Raw genomic sequence first — 22844 nt, 5'->3', positions numbered from 1 at the left:
AAAAGTTAACACCTTGTTACCTGTGGATGAGTAAAGGTTTAGCCATTGTAGAGATACCAAAAAATTTAACTCCATTCTTCAAGGAACTGGAAAACAAATCTTCAGAGAGAACAAGCATGAGCCACTTCATGAAAAACAAATCATCTCACACACACACTATTAGCATGAAAAGACCCAAACCTAGTGTTTTTCACTTGAGCTGTAGGTCCTTCAGGTCTGACTGAGACTCTTGTACTGCTAATCAGATTGACATGTGAAACAGTTAAGTAGAATCTGTTTTCAGTACACTCAAAGGGTAAAGAGTTCAAGAGCAATATTTGACCATTAGAATGAAACTACCTTTATACTGTATAACTAAGTCTATGGACATGCACTGCAACTGTAGCAACAGAAAAGTACCATATTAACTTGGATTCAAGAAGAGGATTTCACCCCCATTAAACAGCTGCCACATGGCCAGGCTGAGGCAGAGCAACCACATGCTCTGTGCCCTGGGCTGGAGCAAGGCCAGAGCCATGCTGAAGCCACTGGGTAAGTGATGGTGAGGGGTGAGGCAGGGAAGTAGTCAGGGAGCAGAGGCAGAAGGGGGAGGGTAGCAGCTGTAGATCTGACCCCAGGTGGGGTGAGCTGCTGCAGCCACCTGACCCCCACCCCCCAAGTCACTGGCTTTTACTTGAATCCAAGACAAGGGGCTTTCCCCCCCAAACATGTTAAGTGGGGGGGGGGGGGAGGGGGAACAGAGGCCGTGGGAGGCAGGTGGGGGGGGGGAGTGCCAGAGGGGTTAGAAAGCAGAGGCAAGCCACTTGACTCCTCCAGCGCTTACCTTGCCACCACCTGTTCCCCTGCCACTGCATGCCCCCCTGCAGCACTGGGAGGCAGAAATGTAAAATTCCCCATGTATAGAAGCTAATTATTTGGGGGTCATCTTAAATTCAGAGTTGTCCTGAATTTGGGTAAAAATGTTCCCAAAAGTATGTCCACAGATACAGAAATAGATTGAGTCAAGACTATATTTTATACATGGTGCTTCTCACAGTGAATCACAATGCCCTGTAAGGGACATTTTTAGTACCAATAGGAGCCGCTTGAAACTGCTCATAGAGCCTGCTACCACCTGTATAGCATGCATTGCATTCCTTATACACAACCTTTTATTTAGAAAAATTAGAGATCTTAGTTGATGGTTCCTCATCTCTAAGAAGCAACAGGCTCCTAGCTGCACAACTAACCCCACATACAGCATGAATGGGTGGCTAAGTGACCTTTAGTGCTTCAGTTGTTCATTAAACAGATGCAGTTTTTTATATTGTAACTACATATAAATTAGCTTCTTGTAGCTAGTAAAGTAGAAGTCTTTGCAACAGTTACATTTCAGTTAAGTAAAGAAGTAAAGGCTTTAATTAGATCTTGACTCCCTAAATGGCCAGTAGCACTTAAAATGTGTAAGCCAACATAGTCTCTTTCCAAGACTACAGGCATTATCTTTAGCTGAGGTCAGTCTTTTTCAGATCACAGTGACCTCATCAGATTATGCTCATACATTTACCGGATTTTGCCCTTTGAGCTAGGGACAGACATTCAAAAAGCCCAAGCCTGAATTGATTCCATCATTGCAGGTTAGTCTAACCTGCAGAGACTGAACCGGTTTGCAAGTGGATAGACATTCCCTTTTCATTCTAGAAATGCAGGCACATGCCTACAGTGGCTCAGGCCAGAAGCCCAGGGGTACTAGAGAAGCCCTCCCTTCCCTTCCACAGGGAAGCTGAACTGACCGGTGGTGGAGGGGGGAGGGGTGTAGCCGCGCCTCAGCAGGCCTGAGTAAGACTCAGGGGTTTAAACCCCAACCTTGGCCTACAGGGTTTGGAGGGTAGGGGAAGAGGTAGCATGGTCAGACCACTGTGGCAGGCAGAAGGAAGAGGAGGAGACAGCTCTGTCTGTCTCAGCAGCTCCTGACAGCTAGAAGCAATCCTGGCACAGAGTGCTGCCCAGCCCCAGAGGTGAACTCTTCCCACTCCTACCTCTCCCCCACCACTGCAGGGCAGAGAGGGGGACTCTGTTCAGCGATTGGGGGGAGGGGGTCTTCTCCTTCCTCCTCCCTCCCCCCCCACAAGGGGTACAGAAAGGGGCTCTGCGAGGCTGCCTGACCCTGAGGGGAACTCTTCCCTAACCCTGCAGGGCGGGGATGGAGACCTTGTTCCATGCTGGGGGATAATCTTCCCCCCTCTTCCTACTGCCACGGGGCAGGAAGGGGTGGGGTTCTGTGCAGCCCAGCCTGACCCATCTGGGGCATGGCTGTAGCTGCACCACAGGCCTGGGGGAGGCCCCACCCCTGCAGCCTGGCCCGGCCTAGCTCAGCCCCAGCCAAGACAGCCAGGCATTGGGGCTGGGTCAGACCATAGGGGCAGGGCCAACCCCAGCAGCTGTAGCTCAGTGACGGGGATGCTCAGCCTCACCAGCAAGGGCAGCCAGGCAGCAAGCTAGTCAGGCCAGCTTGGAAGTGCAAGCAGGTTCAGAGCCCACCAGTCAGCCACCATGGGGGCTCACTGCAGACCCACAAGCCACCCCAGTGTTTCCAAGCCAGCCTAGGTAGCCCACTGCCCAGCCAGCTGCCTGCCGCACAAGCCAGGCCAGACCATGCTGCACTTGCTGACGGGGCTCCATGTCCTCATCACTGAGCTGCAGCTGCTGGGGATGGCCCCAGCCCCATGGCCTGGCCCCAGTGTATGGCTGCCCCAGCTGGGGCTGAGCAAGGCCAGGACAAGTTTGGGGCAGGGCCACCCCCTGTGGCTGCGGCACTTTCAGCTGCTCTCCATGCCCCAGATGGCCCAGGCCAGGCAGTGCTGTACAGAGTCCCCCCTCCCCACCCTGTGGCAGCAGAAGGAAGAGGAGGAAGAGGGGGAAAGAGTACCTGCAGAACTGAACACAGCCCCTCTGGGGCCAGGCAGCCTCACATTCAGGCCCCTTCACCACCCCTCGGCAGCAGGGGAGGAACGGGGGAAAGAGTCCCCTTCTAGGACCAGGCAGCCTCATAAAGCCCAGCTCCCCACCCCATAGTGGTAGGGGGGAGAGGGAGGGGAACGAGTCCCCACTCCAACACCACACAGAGCCCCCCTTCCTGCCCTGGGGGGAAGAGGGGGAGGGGGAAGAGTCCCCCCCAGCACAGAACACCCCTCCCCACAATCCCCCATTGGGGGGGGGAATTAACACCCTCCCTGCCCCCTTAGCCTTAATGGGTCGATGCCAGAAGGGCTGCATTTCCTGCTGGTAGGACAGGGAAGAGAGCCCGGGGGGGAGGGGGGGAATAAAACCCCCTCCTGGGCACTTTGGTATTTAGAGGGTACTGATGTCCCTTCCCATCTCCTCGCTGCTCCAGAGACGGGGACATGGCTAGATACCCATCCCAGCATGGCCCCATTAAGGTGAAAGGTGCAGGAAAAAGAGTTAATTCCTCCCTCCATCTCTTCTGCCCTGCAGCCAGGGTCTGCCAACCCCAGGGTCACCACCAAAGTCCCCTCCTCTCTGCTCCCCGGCAGACAGACAGACCCTAGCCATGGTGCCGGAAGAGGGGAAGGCAGGATTAACCCTCTCCCTTCCTACTTTGCCTTAACGGGGCCAGGCCAGCTGGTGTCTCACCACTTCCTGTCCCTGCTTGGGCTAGAGAGCAGAGGTGTGGGGCCAGCCCTGCTCTGGAAATGAGAGCACAGCCCAGCCCAGAGATCATGGTGGGATGCCAGAGGACTCTGGTTTAACTTAAACCAGGAAGGGGTCCAGGACAGACACTGCATAAACCGATTTGAGTTCAATCAGTTAAGTCTGATACCGGATTCAACCAGGTTTATCTCAAACCAATTTTGGCCATTTTGACACTGGTTTATGTGCACTGAAGGTCTGTTACGTTACAGGTTTAAACCAGGTTCTGATCACTGCCACACCTAAATGTGGAAGTGGCTATCTGCACATTGGAAAGCCATTGCCAAGGTATACCTGATAGACTAACTAAAGATGCAACTGTACCCTGCCTTCCTCTGACTTCAGACTAACACAGCTACGTGCCTTAATCTGTACACCAACAATTGCTACAATGGGTTAACAAAATACAGTACTCAGAGTGCAATGGTTTCTGGGAAATATGCCCTCTGCTGTTTCATTCTCTCTCCAATATTATAGTGTGTACAGTGGCTTTCCATTAAGTGCTATTTTATGTGATAAAGTACATTTGTAATAGATGTGGTTTTGTAGCACAATGAAGGGATTTGCCATGTGTAGCTTTTGTCAAATAAAACTGATCTCACCGTATATTGGTGACCTTCTGAAACCAGCACTAGGCTGGGCTTCAATTCCTACCAACAGTTACATAAATCCTGTGTTGCTATTGCATACAGAAGTTCAGTGACACTGGCGTATAAGCTGAGGATCCGAACCATCCAAAATGTAGTATGTTAGCCACTGTTTTAAAAAGAAAGTCTGCGTAAATCCCATTGAAGGTATGAAAGTTTAGGCACTAAACTGCCTATGTTTTGGGGTCTGCCCCTAAACTTTACCCAATTTATATTTCAGGCCATTAACAGATCCAGCATAGGACCTAAGTCTCCTGGCTTCCTTTGCCATTAACATGTCTTTGATGCACAGGAAACAAGATCTTCCTAAAATTCACCCTCCCCCAAGGCAGTGAGGATGGAGAGGGGGAGGAAGAGAAAAAGGCAACCATCAGAGCTTTTAAAATAAAATAGTGCTCTCAAACACTGAAAATGGCTGCAAGACTGCTTGAAAGAAACCCTCCAACATCCTCCATCTCTGGTAACAGAAGGCACCCTCATCACTGCATTTTCAGGTCTCTAGTGGGCAGAGCTTATTTTTTTACACCAGTCTTGAGGGACACTTGGAGGTAGGGCACATCTAACCTCAGAAACCTAAAATGAAAAAAGGGGGAACTAGAAATCCACTGTTTTTAAATTGTCACTATTTTAAAAGACATTTATTTGTAGTACATAATTCATGAATTGAGGTATTGGGGTTGGTAAAACTGATACCATAAAGTGGAGATGCCACAATGCAACTGGATGAATCAAAAACCATCAGCCTTGCAGGCTAACATTGTCTAGCCCCTTACAGACTGGGGCTGAATCCAAGGCAAACCGTCACTGGTTTCAGGGAGAATTTGGCCCCATTAGCACTGCAGGGTCTGGCCTGAGGTCATATTAACTGACTACCAAGGACTTCCTCAATCTTAGCTTCTAGAATTCAACTCACGAGCAAGTAAAAGTTACCCCTCTCTCAGGAAACGGTGGGGAGGAGGGAAAGAGAAGGAAATGCTTAATCCTGGTCAGAGACTAGCAAAATAGCGCGCTATTCCAGATCCACCCTAAATTACTTTTAAAAAAAAATCTTTTCCTTGCCACACTCCATCCATAAGGAGTCTGGAATAAGGGAAATGGCCAACATTAATATTTTAACACTTAATGCATATTTTATATGCTAAACAGTTGCAATAGCAAAACATTCTTAGGGCATTTTTGCCTGAGAAACAGCCTCCGGTACCCTGCTATGAAGCCTCTGAATACGTAATTCAGAAATTAATGAAGGAATACAGGACACACTAGACACAAGCTGGGGACTCTTCTGAGCAACAGCTAGTTAGATAAATATTTGGCACACTGTGCCTAGAGACGTTCATTTATATTTTAAATGAAGCGCACAAAGTCATCCAGCTCTCTCATGAGCAGTTAAAATAGCCACATCATTTTTAACATTATATTCAGCACCATTGGGGGGGGGGGGAAAGGCTTCTTCCTGTTCAGTTTTGCATACCACATCTCCAGTGAATTTACCTTCCACAAAGGTAAAACAACTAACATCTTAAGCTGCATCTTTCTTCACCTGTTTAATTTGCAGCCTTGATGCAACTCTCAATCAATTAATCACTTCAGTTAACTTGGTCTTCATCAAGGACTAATCTGTCTGCTACCAAGTTTTGTCCTGCCATCAACTAGTTTCTTTCAGCTTTACCATTCAGACACACACACCCCCATCATGCCCCATCACCAAGACTTTCCACAGCTTCTAGTCCATCACAGTTGTCAATTCTCCCTGAAACTAGTATCCAAGCCATGGATATATGCTTCCTCCCCTCCAGATCTCAACTTATTAAGTATCTTTGGCAAGAGATCCTGATCAGACAAGCTTCATCTACTCCAAACTTATTCTCTCCTCCTTCAGTTTTGACATCTAACCTAAAAAAAATTCTGCTTCTCCAAAGAAGCCAAACTGCATATCAACAAGTTCACCTACATACACATTCATCTCTTTTGACTCCTTCCTCAAACTCTTTCCTTCAGCCTCTACCTCTTTCTCCATACAGGGTCTCACCAATTCCTTATAAAAAAGAAATTCTAAAAAAAACCTTAAGATTTGACCTTTCTCCGCCCCTCAACTTGCCTCCCCTTCTTTCTCCCACAACTCTCCTATAGAAGTAGAAGGGCCTTTTCTACTCTCCCCCATTAGTCTCTTCATTGCCCTCTGACCTCTAATATCACCTCCCAATATCCCTTGCACATTTTCATTCTCTGCCTTATGCTTCCTTTGCTCTCTTACTCTATCATTTCACAATCCAAGCGTGCTTGAGATGCACTTGCCCTGAATCTCACTTTCCTCTCCAAGTCTTGCTCCATATAGAAGTTCACTGAACATAATGTTAACTAGGGATGTGTGAAATGGGCCGTATTAGATTCAGATTCAGCCCGAATTGGGGAAAGTGTTTCAATTAATCGATTCAGATCATTGTCCCCGATTCAATTCTGCCGAATCCGAATCTGAAGAATCTATGCTGATTTGAAGAATTAGCAATTTGGCCATAGACACAGCTTTAAATGCTTTTTCTATGCATGTGTGTCGTTTCCCCTCCCCCCCCAAGTTTGGCAACTGGACGTGGGGGGGGCCCCACGTACCCCCCAGACCCAGGAGGCACCAGTTGCCAAGCCAGGGGAGCATGGGGAGGCCCCCCAGCAGACCGGAAAGTGGACTGAAAGTGATTCTGGTCCACTTCTGGGTCTGCTGCCAAGAGCGCTGGGACCCTCCCCCCTACCCATGTTCCTGTGGGATGCTCCATCCACCCCAGCATCGCAGCATTAACAAGCCACCTGGTACCTCGAGGCATGTAGAAAAAAAACATTTAAAGCTGTGCTTATGTCCAAATCTCGAAATCTTTTCGAATCGATAAGGAGAGATTAAAGGGTCAAGTCAGGGACCAAAGCTTCGCGCAGCCCTACTGTTAACTGCTGCCATTTGGAGCTCCTCTCCTGAAAATGATGGGTGACAAAAATTTCCACAAGGTGAGGTAGGGTGTATAAACTACTCCACACTAACTGCAAGGTAACTTGTCTTTCAGCCAAAAAGTGAAGTAAAGCGCTTGCACCACTGGATAAGATCTTGACACAGATAGTTATAACAGGTTAGTTGTCCATACTCCTAGACTGCCCAGTATAGCTACCCCCCAACCCAGCAGTCCACTGTCTAAACCCATTCTCAACAAAGTCTCAAGAAACCTCTTCCTAGTCAAATCTTAAAACAAGCATTTTATTGTCATCCTCTAACTTGTCAGCTGCTTTCAACACCATCACCAATTCTCTTCTTCTCAAAATCCTTCCCTCCCCTTGTCTTCCTCCTCTATCTAAAGTCTTCTTTTATCCCTTCCAAATTGACAGAAAGTTTCCACAGGGCTCTGTATTTGGCCCCCCTCTCTTTTCCCTCTATACCCTATCGCTGGGTAAGCTTATGGGCAAACAAAACTCAACTACTATTTCAGATCTACCCCTTTATTCCACATCTGTCTCTTTCTGCCTAACTGAAACAGACCATGGTATCTCCTTGTGAGGACCCCCTTTTGGCTACAATAGTACAACTGAAGTCACCAGAACAACCACAACAAGGCTCTGGAAAGGAAAACTGCAAAGACCCTTCCACATTTCCTTCAGACACCAAGATGAGAGAGACTAGGGGCTGGAGCCCTGGGGAATGAACACTCCACTGCCACATTGGTTTATGCAATGTCTGTCCCAGACCCTCTTGCAAATTTAATATACACCAGACTCCTCCAGCATCCCAACATGCTCTCTGAGCTAGGCAGGGCTCTCTGCTCCACAGCAGGGCTGGCCCATCCTCTCTGCTTCCTACCTGGAGCTCCTGCAGAGACTTGCAGGCTCAACACCATCTTTCTGGCTTCCTCCTGCTCTCCCCTTCCCCTCACCACTCCCTGCTAAACAGGGAACCCCTGTCCCCTCTGCCTTACACAGACACTTCAGTATTAGCTACCACACCACATGCTGGCTACAGTCCATGCTATGGCAGACAGCAGTATCGGCTTAGGGCTTTTTTGGAGCTAATCAACAGCTCAGCTGGTAATGTCCCTCCCTTCCTTCTTTAAGAGCCTGCAATAATGAGAGGCTGTTTTCTGATGGGGTGATAAGTAATGGTAACAGAGCTGATACATGCTTTGTTATCAAGGAGGGGGAGAACCCCTTCCTAATCCTGCTGGGGCCTGGCCATGCCCCCACTCAGCTCACCCTCATGGAAGGGAAGGGAGGGCTGCTCTAGCACCCCCTGGCTTCTAGCTTGAGCCATTGCAGGCATGTGTCCACATGTCTGGGATGTCTGTGCAGTTAAAGTGATTTAGCCTAGCCAGGTTAAACTAACCTGTGCAGATTGAATCAATTTAGAATCGGATTTTTTGGATGTCTATCCCTAGCCATTGTCTAACTTCTTGACAAAACCACAGTCAACTCTGACACAAGGAAGAAAAAATACCCTAACATGCCACAGGTAAAGCAGAGAGGAAGATGCCAGCCAACATCCTGCTGCTGTAAAGGCTGTTAATATACATTCAGGAGATCCCAGGAAGATGGCCATAGCTGCTGTTACAGAGGAAGGCAAAAACCCTCACAGTCCATACTGATCTGACCTTGGGGTAAAATTCCTTCCTGACCCCCAATATAGTGATCGGTCTGGTCCTGAACAGAGGGGCAAGACCTTCTAGCCAGGAAACTCTGAGTTTCAGTCCCAACAGAAGCAGCAGCACACCCCTGTCAAAATCTTCAGACTTGGCTGCATCCAGCACCCAAAAAGTGTCTCTGGAGGAAGGCTTATTAAAAAAAATACCCCAAACCCTGACATATGGAGCAACAGAGGAGGAGGGAATTCCCTTTCAGCCCCAGGAGACAAGCAGTAAAGCCCTGAAGCATGGGAAATAGCCACAGTAGAATATAAGCACAGATGCATCCGGATCAGGGGACGACAACGTATCTAGACCAGGTGCCAAAAAACCCTGTAACCTGGACCCAGAAAATGTCAACATGCCAGGGGTGGCCCAATCCTTGCTGTGGTAGCACAGCCCTATCCCCTTCCCTGCTACGCTCCCCACGGTGCATGTGCAGCTGCTGCCAGCAACAAACCAGGCTGGGGCTCTGGAGGCTGGTACAGCCTCCCCCGCTGCCTGCTGTGAGCAACCCAGGCTCTGTGGCTGGCAACAGCTGCCCAAAGCCTGGGCCAGCCATGATGGGCTAAGCAAAACTGTCTCATGTGCCAAGCTCTGGCACATATGCCAGGGCTTGCCAACCCTTGGTCTACACCATCCGTGACCAGCGGCTGTCCAAGCTCATCCTGAACACCTCCAGTGATGGAGAGTCCACAACTTCCCTAGACAGTCTATTCCACTGCGTCAGAGTTCTAACAGCGAAGAAGTTTTTCCTGACATCCAGTCTAAACTTACCTTGCTGCAACTTCAAGCCACTGGTTCATGCCCTACTCTCTGCAGCAAGAAACAAAAGGTCTTTTCCGTCTTCTTTAGGACAGCCTTTCAACTGTAGCAGCATTTAAAAAATGGACCCACCTGAAAGAATGGGAAGGGCTGCCCAGCAGAGTGACAGAGTTTGTCCCAGCAGGAACACTGCAGGCTCTGAGGTAAAGTGAAGCTGTTTTGGAGGCAGCCCTGTTGGAAGTGAGAGGGGTGACATAACCCCATTAGCAAAAGCCTGGGAAGGACCCAGGGCTGGGACTGAGAGGCTTGGATAAAAGGGGGGAGCAGTTTTCCCATGGGGGGGGGAGAGAGAGACAGAGAGGCTGAGAGACAGGCTGGAGACCGGAGACACAGTGTCAACACAGTGGTCCCTGGGAAAGCCCCTGGGAGTGCCCTGCAGAAGCAGCAGCAAAAACTGTAACAGAAGTGATACAGTATCCAGTTCCTCCCTCTGGCCCAGGAGCCTGCAGCAGCAGGATCAGAGAGGGGCTGCTTGTGTGGAGAATCCAAGCCTAGGAAGACCTGCCTGCAGCCCAATGTGGCTGGGTGAGCACAGCAGAGCGGGGGGGAGGGGGCAGGGGAAGACTGCCAGAGCCTGCCCTGTGTTCCCTGACGGGTGAGAGGGTCCAGGGTCAGGCAAAGCCCAGGGAGGGGAGGGACTGCATTTGCTGGGGCTGAGGGACAGGAGTTGCTACAGCCTGCAGCTCAGACACTGCTCCCTGCTGAGCCGGGGAAGGGGGTCAAAGGCAGGGGAAGGCTGTCTTGCAGGGACTGCAGAAGAGCAGCCGCCACCTGATGCCCGGAGATCCTTGCTGCCCAGAGACCCCAGGAGCACGGAGACGGACACCAGCACCAGAGAGCATCTACAGACTACCTGCAGGGACACAGACAGTTCCATTCCCTGAGACACCCCACCAGGGGTAGTGCACACAAGATCCCCAGTACACCATGTGCAAGTAAGAAACTGTGCAATTAAGTTCTTGAGGGTTTATTAGTTGGTATATCAATATGTTTATTTAATGGTCATTTGCTATGTTGTAAATAATTAAATCTTGTAAAAATTTTCAGAACTGTCTGCAAGGGTGCTTGGTTACAAGAGGAGGCTCTCCGCTCAGGGGCACTGCAGCAGCTTCCCAGGGGGGCTGGGCAGGGCTACTGGATACCAGGTACCCCAGGATCCCACTATTCAGGCGAGGGCGCACGTAGTGTCGCGTCCAGGCTTACACAACTATTTTAAGACTGCTACCACTCTTAAGTGCCTTTTTTGTAAGCTGAATATGCCTAGTCCCCCCTTCAACCTCTCCTCATGTGACCTGCCTTCCAAGCCCTTTATCACTTTTGTCTCCCGCTGCTGGACCCTCTCTAACTTCTTCACATCCTTTTTAAAACACAGAACCTAAAAACTGCATACAATACTCTAGATGAGGCCTAACCAGTGCCGAGAAGAGAGGCAATATTACCTCCCATGTTTTGCACGTAATGCTTCTATGGATGCAGCTGACCTTAGGGGTGTGCAGAGCCCAGGACACATCAGCCTGTGAGGGGTCTGTGCTGGGGGGGAGGGTTTGGCAAGCGGGCAGAGTGCAAAGCAAGAGGGGTGGTGAGCGGACAGAGCACAGAGCAGGTAGGGTGGCAAGTGGCTGAAGTGCAAACCCAGTGGTGCACGGGGGCTGCACAGAGTGGTGGTGCCCTTGGCACATGTCAATGGTGGTGCATATGGGGCCGGTACAGCACTGTCTGCAGGGCCTCTGGGCAGTCACCCCAATTCACCCCCAAAGGGACAGGTTTGTACGGGTATATCCTAAAACTGCATTCTCCTTTCATGCAGCTTCATCACACTGCAGACTCATACCAAGTCTGATTTACTAAGACTCCAAGATCCTTCTCCATCGTGCTGCTACCCAGCCAGGTGTCACCCATTTTATATTTGTGTTTTGACAGGTGCATTTTCCATAAACAACTTGTCCTTTCATGTTTTTCAGTGACATACAGCTCATACATTTAGTCCAGTGGCTATTAACTGTGTGGTACATGTGAGGACAGAAAAAAAATAAGTTAAGTTAGAAAAGAGAAACACAGGTGCATGGAGACATTTAGAGGGGGGAAACAGTAGGTGTGAAAACAAAAACAAAAAGAGGTGGAAAGCACAAAAGGGACGGAATAGAGAAAATGCACACTACAGCAGCTCAGTCAAATTAATGCTAAGCTTTTGAATGAAAGAGTGAGGAGATGGGGACCAAGAAGGCAAATTAGGTCTAACAAAAGGCTGATTTGTTAGTATTTTCCAAATATTAGTCACAGATTTCTAGAATTGGTCAAATACTATTAGCAAATACATTATTCAATAAACAGAAGTGAAATTAGTCAAACAACATTCAAATGCTTTCTGCATTGACTGACAGAATTCCACAAATACACACTAACGCACAGCAAGAGGCACATGAATGTTTTACTCCATTAAATTGCAAGGGGAACAAATGTGGCTTTGATAGAGGGGCTGCACTTGTGGCAAAGCACATATTTTTCCACACTGGTTTAAGTAAATTTTTCAAATGCTGTCTAAGAAAATTGGGAGTGGGTGGGAAGAATAGAGAACAGTACCTATACTTCTTCAAGTACTAGGAAGCCTGTAGTGGCAAGATAAAATACACACACAAATAAAAGGGCAGGAATAATTGCCTAAAAAAGGGAGAAGGGCAAGTCAGGCAGCCATCCAGTTCCCTCCCACTACCCCCCGCAGAGATGATGGCAGTCACTTGGCTCCTTGTATTCTCTTCCTGACAGTTCTTTGATCAGCCACCTGTGCAGAACCCTGAGTTCTCTTCCCCAGCATTCAGAACAGGGTTTTAGCAGACACAGAGGTGACAAGTTCCTTCCCCAATTCGAAATAAATAAATGAATAAACAAACAAACTGACCCTGGAAGCATAATTGTGACTCAAATGTAGAAGGCAGATGTTAAGCAAAACAAAACACTTTTAGACGTACAAGTAAGATGCATAACAGTACTGCTAGTTGGTTCTACCTTTCTTTGGTTAAGAACAGAATATGCACCGACTCCAGAGAAACAGTAGAGTGAATGCATAGTGCGCAGCCCTACACCAGCATGACATCATGGGATTAAAATCACACTTCAGCAAGTAGCCCATACACAGCAGCATCCAGCATGCAGATAAACAGAGAAGCATATTATCTGTATAACATAAAATGAGTGATCCCAATTTCTGCCTACTGCTTGTATTGTAATAAATTTGGTTATCTGCAAATTCATTAAGTATATAAACCACTTAAGAGCACAGGAACTCTACAACCCCCATATCTACTTTGTACCATAACTGTAGTCTGAGTAATTCATGAAACACATGAATTTTCAAGCAGCCCTGGATGTACAGTTCCTATTAATTTCTATGCTGCTATGAGAGACGTAAGGAACTCTGAGTAACAAGGTAAGGAGCTCCGTGGTGCGAAAAGCTGGGCAACAAGCTGTTTCTCTAGTTAGGTGGCAGGTTTTAAGCAAATGTTTTGTTTGCATAATATAATTAACATGTGGAACTCACTGCCACTAGATGTGGCCAGTGGGTTCAAAAAAAGTCAGGAAACATTTATGGAGGGTTGGGCCATTATGAGCTTTTAAACACAAATTAGGAGCCTGTGAACACTGCCCAGTGAGACTGCTCGGAGATGTACACAGACAAGGGAAAGAAAGGTAGGCTCCTTCTGGCTAACATCTCCTTCCTGATCTGGTAGATGAACAGCTTGGCTAGGGCCAGAAGGAAAATGGCCAGAAGATCTTAGGACTTTGTGGGGTTATGGATGAGGTATGCATAAAATAAGAGGCACAGAGAAAAGCGCAAACAAACTTCAGTAAGAATCATAGAAAACGGGTTGGAAGTGACCTCAGAAGGTCTAGTCCACCCCCTGCTCAAGGCAAGACCATCCCCAAGTAGATCATCCCAGCCAAGCCTTTGTCTAGCTGGGTCTTAAAAACCCTCAAGGATGGAGAGTCCACCACCTCTCTGGGTAACCTGTTCCAGTGTTTTATTACCCTCCTAGTGAGACACTTTTTCCTAATATCTAACCTAAACTTCCTGTGCTGCAACTTGAGACTGCTGCTCCTTCTTCTGTCACGTCACCAGTAAGAACAGTCTAGCTCCATCTTCTTTCAAACACCACTTTAGGTAGCTGAAGGCTGCTATTAAATCCCCACCCCCTCCCCCCAGTTATCTTCTCTAAACTAAATAAGCCCAGTTCCCTCAGAAGTCATGTGCCTCAACCCCTCACCATTTTTTGTTGCCCTCCACTGGACTCTCTCCAGTTTGGCCACATCCCTTCTGTAGTGGGGAGGCCCAAAACCAAACACAGTACTCCAGATGTGTCCTCACCAATGCCTAATAGAGGAGAACAATCACTCTCCTGGCAACACTCTTAACAATGCAGCCCAGCATGCTGTTAGCCTTCTTGGCAACAAGCGCGTGCTGTTGGCTTATATTCATATTATGGACACCTGGCCACTGTAACCCCTAGGTCCTTTTCTGCAGAGCTGCTGCCCAGCCAGTCAGCCCCCAGCCTGTACCCATGCTTGTGATTGTTCTGTGGATCTTGAGACGGTGAAAGAGAGGCTGCTATCTGGTGCACGCCAGATCCACATGCACCAGAATCTCCCTCAGACACAAGGTACATTTAGGATAGCAAGCTAAACAGACCTTTGGTCTGACACAGTATGGCAATTTCTACTTTCTTAGTAAGCATTGTTTAAATGGAGCCAAGATAAATGCCAAGGCTATATACTTAAAGGGAGTATACTATAAGACATGATAGTGTCTTGAGTCTACTCCCCAGCTCAATCTATTCACAGGGTAGCATTTCCTGAATGCAATCTGACTCCTGAATTCCAGATGTTATAATTATAAGACTACCTAGCGCACACAGCCAGCTTGGGAGAGTCGGTTGTGTGTTTGTGCTTTACCATGCAGTATAATTTATCCTAGATTTTTCTCTGGCTAAGTCACTCCATAGAAGTCACGATGCATGTTCACTTTCATAATATCTGCTGTGAGCCTGGTAACGCAACTCAGTATACATCTGCTTTTTCACCACTGGTCTGACTTATGACCAACCCACATGATTGACACTGAGCTGAATGAAGAGAACAAGATTTCTGAACTGGTATTGGACATGGTTTGATGTCAGCTCAACCAGCAGGTAAAGTATTCAATATTTTTTCAGCGGCATTCCACATTTGACACATATTGTCATCAGTGACTAGTTTTATTAGTGCAGCAGGGGTGAGAGGCAGGGGACCAACTTGAGAACCAAGTTTGAGAAGGAAATAGGTTTTTTTAAATCATATGAAGCTATGCTAGCCTGTATCTTAATAAGATCATCAAATTATGTTACACTAACTTAAATGAACTTCAGAACCAAGTGAAAAATAAACAACGTGTTGCTCATCAACACAAGACCCCATCAAGCTGCTTAGGAAGGATAAAGATTTGGCTTTATCAAAACAAAGTCTCTAGGAAATCATTTAAAGACCTATAATGTACAAGTGTTAGTAGGAATTAAGAGCAGAGACTTGTCACATTTTACCTCCATTGTTTAAAATATATGTAATCCCCCTTCAGATAAAAGCATGAGGATTTTTTGTCATTTACCTCTGCCTCTCAAATGCATCTCAGATCTTCATCAAATTGTTTTACTCTTAGTTTTATGATGTATTCTTATGGTTAGATTAATGTTAATCCAAGACCACCTTAAGCAGAAGGCTTGGAAGCATCAGGGAAATATTTTGCAGGGGGGAAAATGTATATTTTGAGATCTCATTCAATACAGATCTGAATGAGAAAATAAACTGATAATAGGGTATTTTCTTTGAACTAGTTTTACTTTATTTTTATCTTTTCCTGACAGTTGGCTATTTTTCTTATAAAATTTATCACAAACTTTGCTGTTATTGGTAAAACATAAGTACCAGTCAGAGGAAAGGAAGCTCAGGAGATTCTGGTGAAAATAAACAATGGAGAATTCCACCACTCACCATTTTAATCAATATCTTTAAAATAATGTTTTTGATGTACTCATTTGGGAGGGAAGGGTAAGATTTTCTGCAAGCTAAACATGCAAATATCACCATATACGCAGTTAAATATTTTGGGGGGTTTGCTTTGTCTTATTCAGACATTAGACTGACCGGGTTTGGTTTTAAATTGCCAAGTCAGTAAGTTCCCAATATTTAGCAACATCTCTTAAATCTATGGTTTAATTAATAATTCCTAATATAGCAAGGATTCCTTTTTTTAATTCTTCCCTTCCATTACTGGATTTCATCTGCAAGTAAAAGTTAATTATGAAAGCACATTAAAATATAGAAAAGAGCTGTGGTTTGAAAACTTTTCTGGCATTAAATCTTACCACTTTATTCCCATCCTCACATATCACCCAAATGCAGAACAAGCTTTTGACATGCATTACATGAAAAGGGAAAGTAAGCGCTCTGCTAGCTGTATGAGTTTTATTCACTCACAAAGTAGAAAGTATAACAGCTAGGAACACAGTATTAATCCCCTAACTGAATGATTATGCATGTTCACATACAAGATTCAAATCTAAGTCAAGTCATCACCCACTTCTGATCAATACCATGCGACCCATACCATTAACTGGCTGATTGTAAACAAAAGATTATTTCAGTCTAGTTCCCAAAAGATGGTTGTCTACATGTGCCCCGTAATGACAATTTCTAATAAGGAGAATAAAATATCATATTTACTTGCATATCACACACACCTATTCCCCAAAAATCAGCCTTCCAAAGTTGAAGTGCATATCTTAAGTGGGGAAGCTGCTTTTCCTGCCCAGAATAGAAGTATGTACAATGTAGGAAGGCTGCTGATTCCTTTCCTTCAGCAGCTGCATGAAGAAAGGGGCAGAATCCAACCGATCAATGAGGGGGCCAGCAGTGGAGTAGTATGGTTATACCATGCTTTGATTCTTGCTCTCCTCAAAATTTAAAATGGCCTGGCAACAGCAGTAGTATTTCTATTCAGACAGCACTGAGGCAGTCTTCATAACTTATTATGATCTACTAGATTCCAACTAATCACTCTTTACTCCACAGGTGTTAACAACCCTCTCTCTTTTGTAATGGTCTTGATGTTCCCCTAATCAAGCTATCCTTTCTTGGGCAATTTTGCTGCCTATTAGCTTCTCCTGATCTCTCCTATTTTGGAGCCCGATCTTTAGCTCTTTTCAAAATCTTACATCCATACATGGAAGTCCAGCTCTCAGCAGCAGCTACTGCTTCAGCTTTTGGCTCAGCAGCCAAGAGCTGCAGACGATTCAGCTGTGAGAAGTTTAAAACTACCTTTGGCCTAAGCAAGAAAGGGAGGGTCAGGGAGCTGAAGATTAGGCTCTGTCCCTGCTCTATGCAACTATACTTCTGAAAAAAAATATATATATATATTCCCCTCAATTCTGCCTTCCCAAAAATAAGGTCTGTCTTATTTAGGGGCATGTAGAGGTGATAAAATATGGCACAAGAAACAAAGGATTAAGTGCACACAGAGAATGGCTACAGCTTCCAGCATTTGATGTAGTAAGAAGGAGCCTGTCTGGTGGCTGAAAAAAATGGAGATCTTGATTTATTAAGCAACTTCATCACAAACCTATTTAGTGAAGTCACTTAAACCATCTGCGCTGAGTTCTCCATCTGTAACTTGGAAATGATACTTGGTTTGATCTCTTCATAGATTTTGAGGCCAGATTCAAAGTTGCACAGGCAAAGGACTGAAAATTGTTCATGCTTTTTGTCCTGGTGTTTACCTGTAAGCAAGATGTTTACTTTTAAGATGCCTTTAGAGTTTCAAGCACCCTTTGGTTACAGTGTATGAGGCCAAATTGCAGAATATCTGCTAAATGTTTTAATAGTACTTGGGAGAACAACACCCATCAAGAACAGGGAATTCCTGAGGTAAATTTCTCTTTTAAAGTGTTCTTATTAAGACAACTTGTTACTAAAATGTTAAAAACATGTCCTAAGGTAGTCCCAGGGGTAGAGACACAAACTCAATTTAAGTAGTTTAGACCCTGGCCTGTCTACAACAGGAATGGTTAGTTAGCTAGTGTTAAAGGAGAAAGAAAGAGCAAATACCACATACACAAACTACACCAGTTCACCTAACATACAAAGGGAGTATCCCCATGTACCATATATTCCAATCAATGCCTACATATCAGCTGGTTGTGAGAAGATGGTTTCATATTTGTTACCTAATACTTTCATTTACAAGCAGTAACTACACCTTGTAGTCTTTTAGCGAGTCTGATTTTTGCATAAATTTATATCCAAAAAGTGTTTTAAAAGTCCTTGAAATTTCCAAGTGGATTAATGTAAAAAACAAAAGAAAATCCAAGAAAATTATCAAAATCCTCCTCAAACAATGTTTCCCTCTTTTTAAGAACACGCTTTATTGCATTAACATTTAAACTCTAAAAATATTAAAATTTGAAAGAGGAAAAATCTGGGCTATTTTAGACAAAAGGTTTTTTTCACGTAGGTCTTTGACGGACTTCCTTGGAAGACACCTAAAAAATAAAGGCTACTGCTTCCATTAAAAACTGTATGGTTTTGTGTTTTGAAATTCCAGAATGGATACCTAAATCCTAAAGATTTCTCTAGTATAAAGTAGGATGCGAGTTTTCTTTAGAGTTTGGATAGCATAAAAAGTTAGCAGTGTATCTGTTATAAATACACCCCTTAACTCAAATGATTTGCTAAACAAGGCATTCTTGCTGAATGCCCCCCAAAATCTACAGTATTAAAAAGGAGATGAGTACTAACTATAATCAACATTTGGTATTCACTAACTTCTATCATGACTTTGCATACAGAAGACAATCCTTACAAAAGCAGTAGACTTTCGCCCCGATTAAAGATATATTCTTCTAGTTCTACAGCTCCTAAGCAAAGAAAGTCTTTCACTTCAATTACCATACCCTGAATGTCAAGTCTCACTTGGAACTGCTGAGTGCAAATAGTAGCATTTGATATGAAGTGAGGTGTCAATTTGGATGACGTACAACTTGGTGTCTATACAGAACCCCACAAGTGTCATACTTTCATATTGCTTGTTATGTCATTGCATTTTAAAGATTCTTTTACACATTAATCTATTAACAACACATACTCAGGTACAGCCTTGGATCAGCATCATCAAGACGGTTAATTGAGGCTGCAGATTGTATAGCAATTCTAACAAAAAAAACAAACTGGTCAATTGTTGGATTCTAAACATGGATTCAGAAGAGCAATTTTAGCACAGGATACTTCACTGCGTATCAGACAAGTGTACCAGTACTTAGCAGGATAACATAACTCCAGTCTCTCTCTTTTTTTTTTTTTTACTTACTATGTAAAGTTACAGCAAACATCAGTTAACCATTTATATGGGACACATAAGCACCCAAATGCATAGCATGCATACCCACTCTCAACTTTGTATCATAATTGTCTACCTAAGTAATATATGAAAATCGACTGGGAGCCATCAATTTTAAGGTTTCTTAAAACAGCTTTGAAGTGTCTACTTTACTTTCATGGCTGCTACTGCACCAGAAGGTACTTTTAGTAACAAGGTAAGGAGCCTTAAAATGATGCAAAGGCTTAGCACAGGCTGTTTCTTGAGTTAAGAAGCATTGTTTACCCTGAGCTGGAGTAAGTGTATACTCCAGGTAAGTGCACAGCCTTTTCTCTGTGCCAATTTGTTAAAGTTTGGCATGGGTTAAAAAGGTAGAAATAGCTACTGTAATGCATTATTTTGTTGCTGTTAATTATTAAGTTGTCAAAAGAATCTACTGGGCACTAATTCCCTGGAGCACTTGCATTCAAATTGGCACCTTAAGTCTTGATGTGGGTTTTTGTTTATGGGGGGGGGAGGAGACGACACACCTATATTAAGATTCAAACAGATGTAAAAATGTCTAGACCTAGACCCCTTTTCCCCAACAGCACACACAACATCATCCCATCAGCACCCATAAGCTGATAAGCAGAAGTACTGTATACACAAATTAAACATAACATCATCCGAAGTAGCATTAAGAGAAGTGATTAACAAGAGGTGGGGATTAAAATCCTTCTGGAAAAGGATGGGGATTTTGCAGACTAAGTACACAATGAAAATAGATTTCATTTTAAAATGAAAATTTCAATAATTGAGGGAGGGGGTGCAACAAGAAGAGGCCATTTAACAGCAAGTACAGGGCCTTCATTCAAAACTTTAAATCTCCTACTGATTCACTCCTTGGAGCAAGCACAAAGGTAGTACAACAACATGCACTATATATTATGACAAGATATTTTACAATAGTGTAGAGCTGTATCATTAGAGGTTTCTCAGTAAGGGGACTCTCTCTCTACAAGTCACCCCGCTAGGTATGGTGGGAACAGGAAACAACTTTGGCTTTCTACCGAAGGTGAAGCATGCTCATCTCTCACAAGCTGTATCGACTCCTTGAATTGTTAAGGCAATGTATACATGCCTGCATTTAGCAACAAAACAACCTGTTCCTATTTTCTCACTGGGCCGATAGTTTCCTTCCCTGGTTCCCTATTCTACAGATTTTCTTAGCCGAGTTTCCTGACCAGAAGGTTACCGCTGCAAGTGCACTGGGGGGACGGCGGATGCAACCCCTTGGGGGCGGCAAGATCATGCAAGTCTTTCGCCACAGGGTTAACTGCAACCGGCGCCCCGATCTGACGGGGAGATGCCCGGCACCAGCCTGCTGAGCTCGGGGAAACTTCCAACTGGGGAATAAGAGACATCGCTTGCGACTCGCAGCTCCGCGCCCAGGCTCTGTCTGACAACGTGCCCCGGAACCGACCTGGAGGCGTCTGAGCCGCGGCGCCGGCCGCAGGGGAAGCGAAACAACCCGCCAAGTAAGCGGCGCTGCCAGGCCGGCCGCGGGCGCCGCGAGCAGGGGCGCAACCTGTTGCAGCGGCGGAGAGGCCCCTGCCGGGGCAGCGCGGGGCGAGCCGCGGGCACAAGCGCGCCCGGCTCCCCGCGGGCAGGGCCCTGCAGGTCTCGGACGTGCTCGGCAGAAGTTCCCCGCGGGTTCCTAGTTGAGGCCCCGGCGGCGCCGAGCAGACGCGGCGGGCGGCGGGCGCGGTGCAGCCCAGGAGCTCCCGGGCAAACCCGCGGGGAAGGGCAAGGGGGCGCTCACCTTCTGCTGCCTGCGGGCCATGTCCGTGGGCTGCTTGGCGTTGAACGGGTAGGCGATGCACCGCGCGATGAACACATAGAGCTGCAGCCGGAGCCGCTTCTCCCTCTCCTCCCGCTGCAGCCGCTCCTGCTCCTCGCGGGCCTCGCTCCGCACCGAGGGGCTGGGGCTGGGGCCGGGGCTGGCCGCTCGCCCCGGCTCCCGGGCGCGGGGGTCCCTGGCGGGAGCCGGCGGGGCGCGCTGCGAGCCGGCGCCGCAGCCCGCGGCTACCACCAGCACGTCCCGCCTCTCCTCTTCCAGCACCTCGTCCGACTCCTCCTCGCTGGAGGACGGGTCCAGCATGGTGCCGCTGCGGAGCAGGGCGAGCGCCGCGCGCCTGGCCGGACACGTCGAGTTTACACACGGGCTCTCGCGGCGGCTGGCGGGCGCGGGGCGGGGCGGGCTTGGCGAGGGGGTCGAGCTTGGGTTGCCTTGGGAATTGCTCCGCTCGGCTCCTATCAGAGCCGGGCCCGGCCTGTCACAGAGCGGAGTGACGGGGACGTGCTCCGCCCGCCGGCGGCGGCCCGCAGGTGGGGAACCTGTAGCGCCCGCCACGAGCAGCACGTGGAGCGGCATGTTAATGCGGCGCCCGGCCCGGCCGAGGAGAGGAGCGGCGCTGCAGCCAGTCGGACCTCCGCACAGCAGCCCCTGCCCCCCGCAGGGATCCAGCGCCTGGATCTCGGGGAGACACCATGATCAATCAGGTGGTTTTCCCAGGGCAGGGGAAGCAGCGTGACCACGTAGGCGAGCTCCCCAGGGTAATTGTCTCTGATATGTCCTCCATAGGAGGTCTATATTGAGCAGATTCTTTTTGGTATTGGGTGGTGGAACCGGAGTGTGCTCCATCCACTCCGTGCATTGACCTGGTATTGCAGTGCTTCCAGGACCGGTGCAAAAAAACAGAAAAAAAAAAAAGGATCTCGGCAAATCCAAGCGCTTGTTATTTCCAGACATCACAGTCACTGCTTCAAAATAAACCATGCATCCCAGTCCTGCGGCCTCCCTCCCGCTGCCCGCCGGGATCCGGGCTGGGGGCACCGGAGAGGGCACGGAGCAGGTCACTGTTCACGAATACCAATGCGGACGAGCGGGGCTGAGGGGAGCATGTTACTGCCCAGCTCTGCCTGCGTGGGGGGGGTCCGGCTGTGTGTGCTCCCAGCTCTGCCCAGGGCCGAGCTTGTCTCCCACCTCCGGAGCAAGCCAAGAGGTGTTTTCCAGCCCCTCCTGCTGGTGGCGCCCAAAAGTGGCATCTCTCGCGGGCCATTATGCAGCCCCGTGATGTCCCCTCCCCTGTCCGAGAGATGAGGGATGAAATATTGCACCAGGCTGAGATTTGAATCAGTGGTTCTCCCCCCTTTTTGCACCAGGAACCATCTGAAAACATCAATAGCCAGCCCCAACCCAGTACCCCCCACTCCCAACCCACTGTGCCCAGTGTGGGGGGGAGGGTATGGGGGGGGCAAGCAGCCCTTGCGGGTGGAACTCTGCCAGCCTGCGAGGGGAAAGCCACGGTTTTCCACGTGTTTCTTCTTTAATGGAGAACACATTTTGAAAGTTTGTTCACAACCCTTTCATATATTCTTGCAACCCAGGTTAAGAAACACTGGTTTAAATGATGATCACTAGACATCTGTGTTAACCACCCGCTGGGAGGTAGTGGGCACACTTGTTCCTGGCTTTGCAGCCCATCTTGGGGCCACATGAGTGGTTTTCCTCACAGCAAGAACAGCTGGAGAATTAAGCAAGTGAGGGAAAGCTGCTCCTCAGCACAAGAGCAGAAGATGTGAAACAACACACCCATC

At 47.3% G+C, this 22844-nt stretch overlaps 1 protein-coding gene across 9 annotated transcripts in view; it reads right to left on the bottom strand.

Annotated features, from left to right (window-relative positions):
* CADPS2 (calcium dependent secretion activator 2) overlaps window positions 1–21444 on the bottom strand; it is a 619537-nt gene extending 598093 nt beyond the window's left edge. For 4 of the 9 annotated variants that reach the window (XM_090042185.1, XM_090042188.1, XM_090042186.1 and 1 more), the window contains exon 1: window positions 21007–21443. In XM_090042185.1, the coding sequence (XP_089898311.1) occupies window positions 21007–21345 (339 nt within the window). In that variant the 5' untranslated portion in view covers window positions 21346–21443. Of the gene's footprint in view, window positions 1–21006 lie in introns of all 9 variants that reach the window. The other 5 variants (XM_090042182.1, XM_090042184.1, XM_090042183.1 and 2 more) reach the window with 2 other exon arrangements.
* Window positions 21445–22844: the final 1400 nt, after the last annotated feature.

Source organism: Crocodylus siamensis, chromosome 4, assembly GCF_052110815.1.
Source record: "Crocodylus siamensis isolate JL-2025a chromosome 4, ASM5211081v1, whole genome shotgun sequence".
Lineage (NCBI taxonomy): Eukaryota > Metazoa > Chordata > Crocodylia > Crocodylidae > Crocodylus > Crocodylus siamensis.
The sequence above is the reverse complement of the archived record's forward strand: the minus strand, read 5'-3'. Positions and strand labels throughout refer to the sequence as shown.